General features: G+C 37.8%; 1 protein-coding gene across 1 annotated transcript in view; it reads left to right on the top strand.

Moving 5' to 3' along the window:
- Positions 1-14271, top strand: part of LOC102864677 (chromosome unknown open reading frame, human C11orf65) — a 52120-nt gene that overhangs the window by 31632 nt on the left and 6217 nt on the right. The window contains exons 7-9 of the mRNA XM_006899065.1: positions 4039-4205; positions 8796-8857; positions 10294-10355. Of these exons, the coding sequence (XP_006899127.1) occupies positions 4039-4205; positions 8796-8857; positions 10294-10355 (291 nt within the window). The remainder of the gene's footprint in view (positions 1-4038; positions 4206-8795; positions 8858-10293; positions 10356-14271) is intronic.

Genomic DNA, 14271 nt, shown 5'->3' with positions numbered 1-14271 from the left:
ATTAGAAATTGTTAGTGATTTCATCTTGCTGGGATCCACAGTCAACAGCACCCTTGACACCAGGAGTGAGGTAATAAAAGACATACGGCATTGGGAAAGTCTGCTCTCAGGGACTTTCCAAAGTGCTAAAGAGCAAAGATGTCAGTTTGAAGATTAAGGAGTGCCTGATTTGAGTTATGGTCCTTTCAGTCACTTGCTATGCATCTGAAAGTCGGACAATGAATAAGGATGACAGGAAAAAAAGAAAAGAAAAATCAACACCTTTGAGTTGTGGTGCTGGAGAAAAGTGCTAACTACTCCATGGACCAAAAGAGCAAATAAGTATGTTTTGGAAAAGGTACAGCCAAGCTGCTCCTTGAAGGCAAGGATAATGAAACTTCATCTCACACACCGTAGGCATGTTGTTAGGAGGGGTGAATCCTTGGAAAGGAGGAGGGTAAACAAAGAAGGGGAGGACCTTCAATGAGAGGGATTGACACAGTGACTGTAATTGTGGGCTTGAGTGTGTCAGAGATGGTGACAGGACAAAGTCAGATCCACTGTTCATAGGATTGCTATAAGTCACAGTAGACTTGAAGGCACTTAACACAACTACCATAGATGTTGATTGTGCTCCAGTAGTAAGGATTTTTGTTTCTTGATGTTGAGATGTAATCTATAGCAAGAGCTGTAAAGTCTTTGTAAATGAATGTAATTTTTAAAAATCACTAAATGCTTGTTCATTTTTTATTTTAAAATTGTAATTATAAATAAGTTTATAAAACATAACTACAGCTCAGAATGAAACCTTCAAAAGTAAATTGAAAAGAAGTATTTGATATTATATTGCCATGAGTGAACTTGGTTTGTAAAAGAAGTTTGTCAAGACGCACTTACTGTTCAAGATTCCAAAGTATTTTTTTCTATTTGCTTATGACAGTTTTATTTCATGGTGTCAAGTCATGCCTGTCCTCCTCTGAATATACTGTGGCATATGTTAAAAGGAGAAGAAATGTTTTTATCTCATCAACCCTTTTTTTCTGGTCATAGTATTGATTCTGTCAGTGTCATTTATTTAAAATGAAATTACTTCTGACCACAAAAAAACTATACAGTACTTTAAACTTTTTTATCATTATCAAATAACCGTCTTGTCTTTTAAATAGAAAATGTAAGATTATATAAGTTTTAGAAATGCATAGAGAGTAAATATTAAATGCGTAAGTGACAGATAGTCTTTTTAATCTTTAGGATAGAAATGGTATCTTGATTTAAGACTATCATAATCTGTTAGAATATTATAAAAGAAAATGAACATTTACTTTTATGTATCATTTATCTTTCGTTTGTTCCACCAGATATACCTTTTACCCTTTCTGCCCTTAGAGAATGTTAATTATAAATGCTATCAAGGGGTTTCTGTGCCCCTAGTCTTACACTGAGTAATCCAATGTAAAAGAAATGGGAGAGGAGAAATAAAACTTACTTAGAGGTATTTTTTTTTCCTCTCCACTCTTCCTATGATTTCAGCTTAAATCGACTATTCCCTGTAATCAAAGACATTGTACCTCTCAAGTAAGCTGACTACATAATTTGCTCTTACAGTTTCCATAACTATTCTCTTCAGTAATTCCTACAGATCCAGAGGTGGTAACTTTGCCGTAACACTAACTCTGGGGTTTTACATTATCTCCTTTGCTAGTCATTTCACTCCGTGTGTGGTTTTCCTACACCCAGACTTTAAAAGAAAATTTTGTTTCCTTTTGAGACCTTAAATTCCTTCTTGCTACTTGCCATTAGGGAGTTCTGGTGGCTTAGTGACGAGGAATTGCACTGCTAGTGCCAAGGTACATGGTTTGAATCTACCAGCTGCTCTTTGGGAGAAAGATGGGCAATCTCCTCCCATGCAATTTACTGCTTCTGAAAACCCCCTGGAGGGTCAGTTATGGATTGGTTTCTGACTCGATGGTACACAGCACCAACAACATATAATGAAGAGTTTAAAATCAGAAAACTTGTATGTATATTAGGGTTGAATCCTTTGTCCTTCTCTATTTGGTCTGTATGCTGAGCAAAACATTTAAGAAGTTGGTCTCTGTGAAGAAGAACGTGGCATCACGATTGGAGGAAGACTTATCAACAGTTATGCAGCTGACACAACCTTGCTTGCAGAAAATTTAGAAGACTTGAAGCACTTACTGCTCAAAAATGAAAGATTACAATCTTCAATATGGATTATACCAGGAAACTCCTCATCACTGAACCCATAACCATTATCATAGTAATGGAGAAAAGATTGAAGTTGTCAGTGATTCCATTTTACCTGGAACCACAATCAACACCCATGGTAACAGCAGTCAAGAAATAAAAAAAAAAATGTGTTGCATTGAGTAACTCTGCTGTCAAGGACCTTTCCGAAGTGCTAAAGAGCAAAGATGTCATTTAAAGACAAAGGTGCATCTGCCCTGAGTCGTGGTTTTTTCCATCTTACTTTTTATACCTCTGAAATTTGGACAATGAGGAAGACAAAAGAAAAATTTATTTCTTTGAGTTTTGGTGTTGGAGAAGAGTACTGAATATCACATGAACTGCCAAAAGAACATATCTTAAAGGAAGTGCAACCAGTGTACTCTTAGAGTCAAGGATGGTGAGAGCTCCATAATTTGGGCATGTTGCCAGGAGGCACCAATCTTTGGAAAAAGACAACAGGCTGGGAAAAGTAGAGGGTCAGAAAAAGAGAGGGAGACCCTTAAAGAGACAGACTGATAGAAGAACTGCAAAAATGGGCTTGAGCATGGCAGAGATGAGGAGGAGGCTAGAGGACAGGGAAAGGTTCTAATCTGTCATTTTATAAATCAGTCAACTTAATAGCACCTAACAATACAACATAAAATGAATGGGCTGATTGATTAATTAATTGGTCTCTAAGATCTTCTTTGGTGAAGAGAGTGAGATTGTTCACAGCTTTTGTTTGCTTGGCTCCACAGTCAACACTCTTGGCACCAGTAGCCAGGAAATTAAAAGACATGTTGCCATGAGAAAGTCTGCTGTTAGAGACCTCTCCAAAGTACTGAAGAGCAACGGTGTCTCTCTGGAGACTAAGGTGCGCCTGATACAGGCCATGGTCTTTGCTATCACTTATTATGCATCAGAGAGTTGGACAGTGACCAAGGAGGATAGAAGGAGAATTGAAGCCTTTGAGCTGTGGTGCTGGAGAAGAGTATTGAGAGTACCATGGACTGCTAGGAAAAGAAACAGATTCATCCTGCAAAGAGATATACCAGGCGGCTCCTTGGAGGCAAGGATTCTGAGGCTCCTTCTAACATACTTTGGACATATTGTAAGGAGAAACCGGTTCTTGGAGAAAGACATCATGCTTGGTAGGGTGGAGGGACAGCGCAGGAGGGGAAGACCCTCTATGAGGTGGTATGAGGTGGATTGATTCAGTGACTGGGGTAATTGGGATGGGTGTGTCAGAGACAGTGCGATTGGCACAGGACAGAGCAGAGTTTAGGGCTTTTGTACAGGTCGCTATGAATCGCAAGTGACTTGACAGCACATAACAACAACAACAAGAAGATCTTCTTAGCTCCAGATATTATGAGTCAGTGACTTAATAACTTAGTTTTTCTTTGTGCAATGTAACCATTGTTGTTATGAACTGTTGAACCAGAACCAACTTATAGCTGACCCTCAAACAGGGTCATAAGCTATAAATTGCACAGAAGGAGACTGTCCATCTTTCTCCCACAGAGCAGATGGTGAACTTGAACCACATGTGTTTGGGTTGGTAGCACAACTCCTTACCACTTGGTCACCAGAGCTCCCTTGAGTGATAATTCTAAATGAGTCCTCAGTGGTTAGTGTGCTTGGTCAAGTCCTCCAAGCCCCTGTCCCATAACAATCCCATCACACAAAGAACTTGATTTAGATACATCTGAATTGTGTAGGATGAAAACTTGATTAAATATGTAAATACTTCCACAACTTAAAAAAAACTCTATTTGTTTATAATCATTGATTGAAAAGCATTTGTTTTCTTTTCTTTCCTCTATTTAGGTATTATGCAGGAAGTCTGGAAGCTAAGTCAACCAATTATGAAACTCTTGGTTTAATTCATGCAGCAGCAAAAGGGTTAATTAGGACTTTTGAAAAGGATGGAGTAGACTCTGTGATGGAATGGGAAGTGGATGAAGTACTGAACTGGACAAATACACTAAACTTTGATGAGTAAATATATATTCCTTTTCTTGGGGAGAAGGAGCCCTGGTGGTATAATATGTTATAGAATGGAGTGCTGACTTTCTGCTTTGCAAGAGAAAGAGGGACAGCCTCTTCCTGTCAAGATTTACAGCCTCAGAAACCTAAGGGAAGGTCGCCATGAGTTGAAATGAAGTCAGTGGCAGTTAGTTTGGTTTGGGGTGTTGGGGAAGAATCCTGGTGGTGCAGTGGATTAAACAGTATGTTGATAGCTGAAAAGCTGCCCCTCAGCCGACAGAGGAGATAACCTGATTGCATAGAAATTTGTCTGCAGCCTTGGACTGCTTGGAGCAACACTGCTCTGTCCTGTGGGATCACTGTCTTTGTGAGTCAGAAGCAGCTGGATGCCAGTGAGGGTTTTGTTCTTGTTTTGCTTTTTATTAATCTTGGTGAGCAAGAACAGACAGCATATGTATTTTTCTGCCCAGCAATTCCCACTCTTAAATCTTGATACCTACTATAAACACATTTCCCCAAAATGCCCTAAACGAGTATTTTCTCTTTTTTGGTGGCTATTCAAAAGGAAAGAAATAGGAATAAGAGCAGGTTTGTATGAGACAGATAATCCAAAAACAAAAGAAAAGTAGATTCATGCCTTAGGATCAATCTACTTTTACTTTTAAAACAAGACTAGCAGCATAGGGTTTAAAATTATACTAAGATAGGAAATCAGTAATCAGTATTCCCTAATCTTTCTGTGTGAGTGACCCACTTAAAAGTTTACATTTTTCAGCAACATGCTAAGATACTAAAATAACATTTTTGTTATTTATGTGTGTATTATAACTTAAAAATATCTAATAGTCATCACAAATTATAAATCACAACTATAAAGAAATATCACTTTATATCCACTAGGATAGCTATAATTAAAAAGACCAAAGTTGGAACTCTCATATACTGCTAGTGAGAAAGTACAATGCTCTGGAAAGTTATCTGTCACTTCTTCAAAAGTTTAAACTTTTGAACAGTTACCATGTGGTCTAGCAGATCTATCCCTAATATATGCCTCAGAGAAAGAAAAATGTATATCCATATATAATTTGTTCAGGAATGTTCATACGAGTTGCCTTAATTACCTTGCTCTACTAAAATGAGTTGTGGTAATGGAGTAGACTACTGAATATTCCATGGAATGCAAAAAAAACAGACATATGTCCTGGAAAAGAGGCGACCAGAGTGTTCCTTGGAGGCAAGGATGGTGAAGTTTTGTCTCTCATACTTTTGGACATGTTGCTAGGAGAAACTATTCCTTGGAAAGGGATATCATACTTGAAAAGGTGGAGAGTCAACAGAAGAGAGAAAGATACCTGCCAAAATGAGAAACTGACATGGTGATTACAGCAATGAGTTCAAGCATATCAAAGATGATGAGGACAGCACGGGATAGGACAGGGTTCAGATCTGTTGTTCATAGGATTGCTATGAGCCGTACTCAATGACACCTAATTATAATGAAAACAGCACTAGTGGATTCCTTGAAGAACAGATATTTATTTTCTCACTTTCCAGAAAGTCAGAAATCTGAATTCAGAGCAAGTTTCTATCAGGAGGTCCTTCTTTGTCTTCTGCCAGCAATTCTTGGCCTTCTTGGCCTATACCTACATATTCTATGTGTGTCTGTCTTCATATAGCATCTTCCTTTACTGAGTATTCTGTTTTTAATACCTCAGAATTGATTAGGTTTAGGTCCCACCTTACTCTAATATGAACTCCCTAGTAAAACAAAAATCAAACCTATATTTCCAAATAGGATCACATCCATAATTATAGGATCCATAACTTCAGGACATACTCTGAGATTGGGAGGATTATCAATGGACTGAGGAGACACATAACAGCAGCATTATTCATAATAATAAAAAAGTAGAAACAAACTGAATGCCTATCAACTGATGAATGGACAAGTAAAATCTTGTTCTCCATGCAAAACTAACAAGTACTCACCTAATTGTTTCACTAATTTGTCATATTGTGATGGCTATGTGTTGCTGTCATGTTTGAAGTTGTTGTCATCATTCTTTCATATTATAGCAGGGCCATTGATGGTGGACAGATTCCATCAAAGATTCCAGAATATGACAGACTGGGAAGCATGATTGGCCCTCTCTTCTGAAATAACAGGCCTTTAAAAACTTTAAAAATAGCAATGGACATTGTCAGATACTGTAACTGAATATGAGGTCCTCAGGCTGGAAAGCATTCAAGACATGACTGGAGAAGAGCTGCATCATGATATTGATGGAGTAAAGATCCCAATCAATGAAACACCCTCATTTGCTGATATTGCATGACTAAAAATGAGGAGAAACAACTGCAAACATCCATTAACTATTGGAACATGGAAAGTACCAAGTATAAACAAGAAAAATTTAAAGTTATAAAAAAAGTGAAAGAACATTTACAAGGATCATCAACCTAGGAATTAGTGAACTGAGATGGACTTGTCCTTTTTAAATAGGGAAATCATATAGTCCACTCCACTGGCAACAATAAATTGAAGAAAAATGGCATTACAGTCATTATGAAAAAGAACATTTTAAGATCTTTCCTGAAATACAGTGCTATCATTGGTAGAATATTATCAGTATACATAAGAGGAAGGCCTATTAATATAAATATTATTCAACTTTACACAGAAACTACTAAAGACAAAGGTAAAGAAATCAAGTCTATACTAACTTCTGCAATCTGATATTGATTGAGCATCCAATCAAAATGCATTAATAACTGTAATTGGTGACTTGAACTAAAAAATTGAAAACAAGAAGGATTTTTGTTATCGTTTGCTGATGAGTCAGAACTGACTTAAAACAGACCTTCTAGCAGGTTTTCAGAGACAGTAAATGACATAGGATTCTACCATGAAACAGCAGATGGGTTTGAACTGTGTGCCTTTGAGGTTACAGCACAGTTTCTTACCACTAGGCCACCAGAGCTCCGTAATAATGGTAGTTGACAAATGTAAATTTGACAGTAGAAATTAAATCAGATAAGGAATGATAGAATTTTGTACAATAAATATTCATTACAAATACCTTTTGAAATAACACAAATAGTGACATAGAAATCAAATTGTCTACATCTGTGGGCAGAGGCAGTGGAGAAGCTCGCATCATGTCACAACAAAACCAAAGCTCAGCTGTAGAACACACAGATAGTTCATTTTCAAGTTCAAAGTGAACCTAAAGAACATGAAACAAATCCATGAGAAGCAAAATATGACCTTGAGCATATCCAATGTAAACTTAAAAACTATTTAAAGAATAGATTTGAGCATTAATGACTACAATCAGATGAACTATGGGAAGACATCAGAACATCATACATCAAGAAAGCAAAAGGTGTGCTCGCTTCGGCAGCACATATACTAAAATTGGGATGGTACAGAGAAGATTAGCATGGCCCCTGTGCAAGAATGACATGCAAATTCGTGAAGTGTTCCGTGTTTTGGACCCTGACATTAATGAGTGTGTAACTAAGGCTAACTCCTTTCACCTACAAATTTTGTCTTTGGATACAAAGGTAAGTGTGGATAGTCCTTAGGGAGGGACTGTTTAAAAAAGAGGCGGGGGGGAAAAAGAAAGCAAAAGGTCATTCAAAAGACAGGGGAAAAAAGAAAAAATGATCAAAATAGATGTGAAGAGACTCTAACTTTCTCTTGAACTTAGAGGAGCTAAAGAGGGAAATGATGAAGAGAGTTCAACAAAAGATTTCAAAGGGTGGTTCAAGAATACAAAAACCTCCTCAAACTCACTGCCATCCAGTTGGATCTGAGTCATAGAAGACTCCCAGTGGGTTTCAGAGGCTGTAAATTGCACAGGACAAGACTGACCATCTTTCTCCCTCAGACCAGCTGATGGATTCAAACTATGTGCCTTTGAGTTGAACAATGGATAAGGACAAACAAAAAGAATCTGTTTATTTGAATTGAGGTACTGGTAAAGAATGTTAAATGTATCTTGGACTCCTAAAAAAACAAAGAAATGTCGTGTGGTCAGAAGGGACCAATCTCCAGAGAATTACCTCATCCTTGGAAAATTAGAAGGTCCAAAAAGGAGAAAACTCATTGAGATGGAGTGAAATGGTGACAGCAACAGTGAGCTTAAGCACAACAGAAATGGTGAGGATAATGCATGATCATGCAGGACTTAGTGCTACATCAGTGTATGCAGGCACTGACTTGATGGCCCTTAACAACAACAACAACATACCCATGCAATGGAATAGTATTTGGCAGTAAAAAGAAATTAGGTTCTGATACATACTACAACATGAACCTTGAAAACATTGCTAAATGAAGAAGCGTGACACAAAAGAGGAAAAAAGAGAGAATGAATAACAGTAACAACAACAAAAGGGAAAATAGGTAAGAAACAACAAAAAATGAACAGCAAATATTGATGGGGAAAATATGTATCTAGACAATATATGGTATTTTCTTTTTTTTTGGTATTTTCTAAATATATTAGAAAGTAAATGAGAATAAAGGCTTATCTGTTAGACACAGGAGCGGGAACCCTTGTGCCGTGGTTAACGGGAGTAGCACTGCTAACACAAGATGGTGGCTCTCTGGCGGTTCAAATCTACCAGTAACTCTGCAGCAGAAAGATGGGCAGTAACCTACTATGAGGTTTACAGCCTTTGAAAACCAACTGGAGGGTCTACTGTGAGTTGGTTCCAACTTGAATGCAATGAATTTTTTGAGAGAAAAATTTTTTGAGGAGGGGAAGGTCCCCAACAAGAACAATTGACACAGTGGCTAAAAGAGTGAAGTTAAGCACAATAGAGATTGTGAGAATCTATCAACATAGAATCTGGCAATGTTTCATGCCACTGTATTAGTCAGGACTTCCTCAGTGGCACCTAACTACAACAGCCTATCTCTGCTCCTTAGGATTGAATAAACATAGATCAAATAATGACCCAAGAAATGACACTCACAGAAAAGAGCTCGTCTGCTTCCTTTCTTGAAAGTAAAGTGTTAAGATGGAGGAGGGAGGAAAGAAAGGGAGAAAGAGATAGACGAGGTCCAGTTTGAATGAGTTTCTGAAGGCAGGAAGAACAGTTCTCTCAGGTGAACTTCTGAAACCCTGTCCTGCCTTTCTCTTACACAGCTGAGTAATTCATGCAAATGATCAGCAAACTTAAAATTAAGTTCTTATCCAGTAACCTATGTTCTATTGCTTGTATAATACAAAAGGGGAAAAAGGAATAGGATGTAAATAAAATAGGAAGAAATAAATACTATATGGGCATCCCAAGCTACATGATACTTTCCCTCTAGCCCCCTTAATATCCCTAGCTCCTTGGGAGAAAGATGGGCAGTCTCCTCCCATATGGATTACTCCATATGGATTACTGCCTTCAGTAATCAAAAACCTTCAAAAACCTACTGGATAGTTAGCTGTGAGCTGATTCCACCTTGATGGCAATGAGGTTTTGCACTTTGAGTAGGTGATAAGACTCTTAAGGCTTCCCCTTGTGGAAAAGAGCATAACAGAATAAACTCTTAAGACTTGAAGCATTTCCTCTTATGTTTTTTACTGACTAGAATGAATTGAGCTTACTTTGTGTGTGTGATTTAAGTGGAAATTTACAGTTCATATTGATTTTTCATTCAATCATGCATATACATTTTACTTTATAGCACTAGTCAAAGTCATTAATTACAACATCTGATCAGTTTCTTATATATTTATTTTTACTCCCCTCTCCTTCCCTTCTTATCCCTGATAACTATTAAAAATCTCTGCCTGTCTGAAAAAACAAACAAAGCCAAAACAACTCTGCCTGTAAACTTTTCTTTAGGTTTTTATAGTTGTCATTTTATAAAGGAGATGTCCTTTTGTGACTATGTTATACATAATCATTTTCTCTAGAGTCATCCATGCTTCACACATGCTTTATTGTTCTTTAATGTTGCATAATACTCCATAGTATGAATTTACCATAGTCTCTTAAACCATTTGTCAGTTTATGGACATTTTTGTTATTTCCATATCTTTGTTGTTGTAGATAATGCTGCCATAAACATAGGTGTTTGATACACAGGTAGAATCGTTCTTGAATGGCTACTCGGGACGGGATGGGAGAGAGAAGAAAGTAAAAACTGTGTAAGTCTGGTAAAGGTAAAGATAATATACAGTAGGGGTTGATCAGATATTATCATCAATTACATTTCATTTGTCAATTGAAATTAATGTTATGAAACAAAATGTATGTGAATGAATGAAAAACCAATATGATTTGTAAATAAACACTCATAAATAGTAGATTCATTGAGAAACAAAGAAACAAATGAACATGGGTGTACATATGTCACATCATGTTACAGCTCTTAATTTTTAGGTTATACTTCTAGTAGTGGATTGCTGAAGAAAACAGTATTTTCCTCTTCAAATTTTAAGGAAGTACAAGACTGCTTTCCATACTGGCTGCACCATTTTACATTCTCACCAGCAGTGTAAAGAATAAAGTTCCAATCTTTCCAAAACCTTCTCAACATTTGTTATTTGCTGTTTTGTTGAACTTTGCTGGAGTGACATGATTTCTCATTGTTGTTTTGATTTGCATCTCTAATTATGAATAACATCGAGAAGAATGAGAATCTCAGAATACTTTATTGTGCTCATGCAAAACCAATACATAGACCAAAAAGCTGTTGTCTGAGCAGAACAAAGGAACAGTGCACGATTTAAAATAAGGAAAGGTGTGTGTCAGGGTTGTATCCTTTCTCTGCATCTATTCATTCTGTATGCTGAGCAAATAATTCAAGAGACTAAACTATATGAAGAAAAATGTCACATCAGGATTGGAGGAAGACTGGTCAATGACCTGCAATATGCAGATGACACAGCCTTGCTTGCTGAAAGTGAAGAGAACTTGAAGCACTTGCTGCAGAAAATCAAAGGCAACAGTCTTCAATACAGATTACATATCAACAAAAAAAATCCTTACCACTAGATCCTTAGGCAACATCATGATAAATGGAGAAAAGATTGGAGTTGTTAATGATTTGTGTTACTTGGATCAACAATCCAAAAAGGGCTAGCCTGGAACAGCACAGAGAACTGTCAGAAGATCAGGCTAGGTTTAGAAGAGGCCGTGGCATGAGAGATACCACTGCTGATGTCAGATAGATCCTGGCTGAAAGCAGAGAATACCAAAGAATGTCTATTCATTATTTATTGACTTTGCAAAGTCATTTTACAGTGTGACTCATAACAAATTAGAGCTAACATTGAAAAGAATGGGAATTTCAGAACACTTAACTCATGTAAAACCTATCCCTAGACCAAGAGGCTGCTGTGCAAACAGAGCAAGGGAACATTTGTTATGTGCTGTCAAGTTGTCTGTGACTCATAGCTACCCTGTGCACAACATCTCTGAACCCTGCCCCCATTACCCCAGTCACTGAGTCAATCCATCTCGTCAAGGGTCCTTCTCTTTTATGCTGTTCCTCCACCTTCCCAAGCTTAATGTCCCACTACAAGGAGTAATCCCTCCTTGCAACATGTCTAAAGTATGCCAGACGAAGCTTCAGAATCCTTACCTCCAAGGAGCAGCCTGGTTTTCACCCTTTCCGGGACGAACCTGTTTATTCTCCTAACAGTCCGTGGTATATTCAATACTCTTCTCCAGCACCACAGCTCAAAGACATCAATTCTCCTTCTATTATTCGTAGTCATTGTCCAGCTTTCTGATGCATAGCATCTAATTGCAAAGACCATGGCCTGGATCAGGCACATCTTAAGTTTCCAGACTGACTTTGTTGCTCTTCAGTACTCTGGAGATGTCCCTGACAGCTGACTTTCCCAATGCAATTTGTCTTTTGATTTCCTGGCTTCTGGTACCAAAAGTGTTGATTAAAGAGTCAAGCAAACTGAAGCTGTTTACAATCTCAGTCTCTTCACCGTTTATCATGATACTGCCAATCGGATCAGTGGTGAGAATCTTTTTTTTCTTGATGTTGAACTTCTTCAAGGGAACACTATATTGTTTAAAATCAGGAAAACTGATTGTATCTTTTTACCATACCTATTCATTCTGTATGTAGAACAAATCATTAGTGAAGTCTGTGTTGGGAAAGTCTGCGATTAAGGACCTCCCCAAATTATTGAGGGGCGGTGATGTCAGTTTGAAAACTAAAGTGCATCTTATTCAATCTTTTCAATCACTTCCAATGCATCTGAGAGCTAGATAATGAGCATGAATGACAGAAGAATTGATGTCTCTGAGCTGTGGTGTAGGAATACTGAATATCCCATGGACTGCCAAAAGAAAATAGAGGTACGTTTTGGAGAGAGTACAAAAGAATGCAACTTGGAGGAAAAGATGACAAACCCCCCCATACTTTGGGCATGTTGTTATGAGGGGCCATTCCTTTGAAAAGGACATCATGCTTGGAAAGGTAAGGGTCAGCAAAAGAAAGATCCTGAACCAGATGGACTGAAACTATGATTGCTGCAATGGGTGTATATCAGAGTTGATGAAGATGGCATAAGACAGGTTCAAATCTATTGTAGATTGGGTTGCTACAAGTCATATTCAATTTGACAGTACTTACCAACCTTTGCTACTGGTTTGTTTTCTGGTTGTGAGAGTTGGGGGGAATGTTTACTTGCATTGGGTGTGAGCTGATTTTATTTGGCCTCCTATTTCAAAAAGCATTTGGTCACCAGTTTGGGGCTTGAATCCAGGCTGTGAAGTTGTCTAGAGCTGCTGGATTCTATGGAGGTTTGTGGTGTAACACTGGTCTGTCCATTTGCTGGACAGAGGTTACTCGTTGCTGTGATGCTTAACACTGTAACATTGATGTGTCAAATGTTAAAACAAGCTTGAAAGCAGGAGGGGCATCCACTTACAAAATAGCTTGCCTCTGGAAACTCTATGAACTTGGAGAAATGATGAAACTTATACAAGTGTTCAGCTATTTCATTCATAGGGTCGCTATGAGTAATCTATGATTCGACAACACCCAACAACAACTACAACAACATTTGTTACATATTACTATTGTTTTCTTAAAATCTAAACCAAAGCTTAAAAGCCATATTAGTTTTTCATACATTCATTCATAAGCATTTTGTTTTACATTATATTAAATACTATGGATTAATATCATGAATTGTAATATCTTATCAGCCCCTTTTTGGATATTGCCTTTCCCTCCAAGTAACTCATATATCCATTAATTTTCAATCCCCTTTCCCTTTCTTCTCTCTGTTAAACCTCCAAGACAGATTCATTCTGTGTGTAAATCTTTCTTTATCTTTTCGTAATGTTGATCTTGCACCATAATTGTCCTTTTGTAACTGACTGACATGTCATTCAGCATTTGTCCTGGGTCCATCCATGTCGTTCAGCTCTTAATGAATTCTTGATCATTTTTTAGTGATGCATAATACTCTATTGTGTGAATGTACCAGTTCTTTTAGCTGTGATAATTTTATAGTTACAATATCATATTTACAGTTCCTATGTCTGAAGCTGTTACTGAAAGGTTTCGGATCGAAGCCAAGAATGACCCTGAGGTAGAAACATTTCTCAAAGTTTATTGTGTGTACACCGGGTTACTCAGCAAGGGAAGTAGCACTGGGGGTTGGGCTCAGGGGGGCTTATATGGAGTTTTTAGCAAGTGAGTTTTAAGGGGTTGTGAGATGAGTTGATGTTGCAGTAGCTCATTGCTGCGTAAAGTTTCTGGGGCTTTCTGGTTTGGGGAAAAGTCCTGATAGGGGAATTTCTGAGTTCTGGTTTCAGGAAATATCCTGACATAGGATTTTCTGAGTTCTGGTTTCGGGAAATGTTCTGACAGAGGAATTCCTGAGTTGAGCTTCAACCTCCATTTTAATTTTTAGCCTAGACTCTCTCTTCAGTCTCCCTTGTCCAGTCAAAGAATCGAGCTGGGTAAGACGCAATAGGAAGGCTGGCGCCACAAAGGCATCAGAGTGAAGACAGCAATCTTAGTGGCTCTTAGAAAAGCCATTGCTTGGTCCAGCCATTTTAGAGGCTCTTTAAAGAGCTGTTGTC

The sequence above is a fragment of the Elephantulus edwardii genome, unplaced genomic scaffold (assembly GCF_000299155.1).
Source record: "Elephantulus edwardii isolate Elephantulus edwardi_28Jun2011 unplaced genomic scaffold, EleEdw1.0 scaffold00245, whole genome shotgun sequence".
NCBI classification, from domain to species: Eukaryota; Metazoa; Chordata; class Mammalia; order Macroscelidea; family Macroscelididae; genus Elephantulus; species Elephantulus edwardii.
The sequence above is the reverse complement of the archived record's forward strand: the minus strand, read 5'-3'. Positions and strand labels throughout refer to the sequence as shown.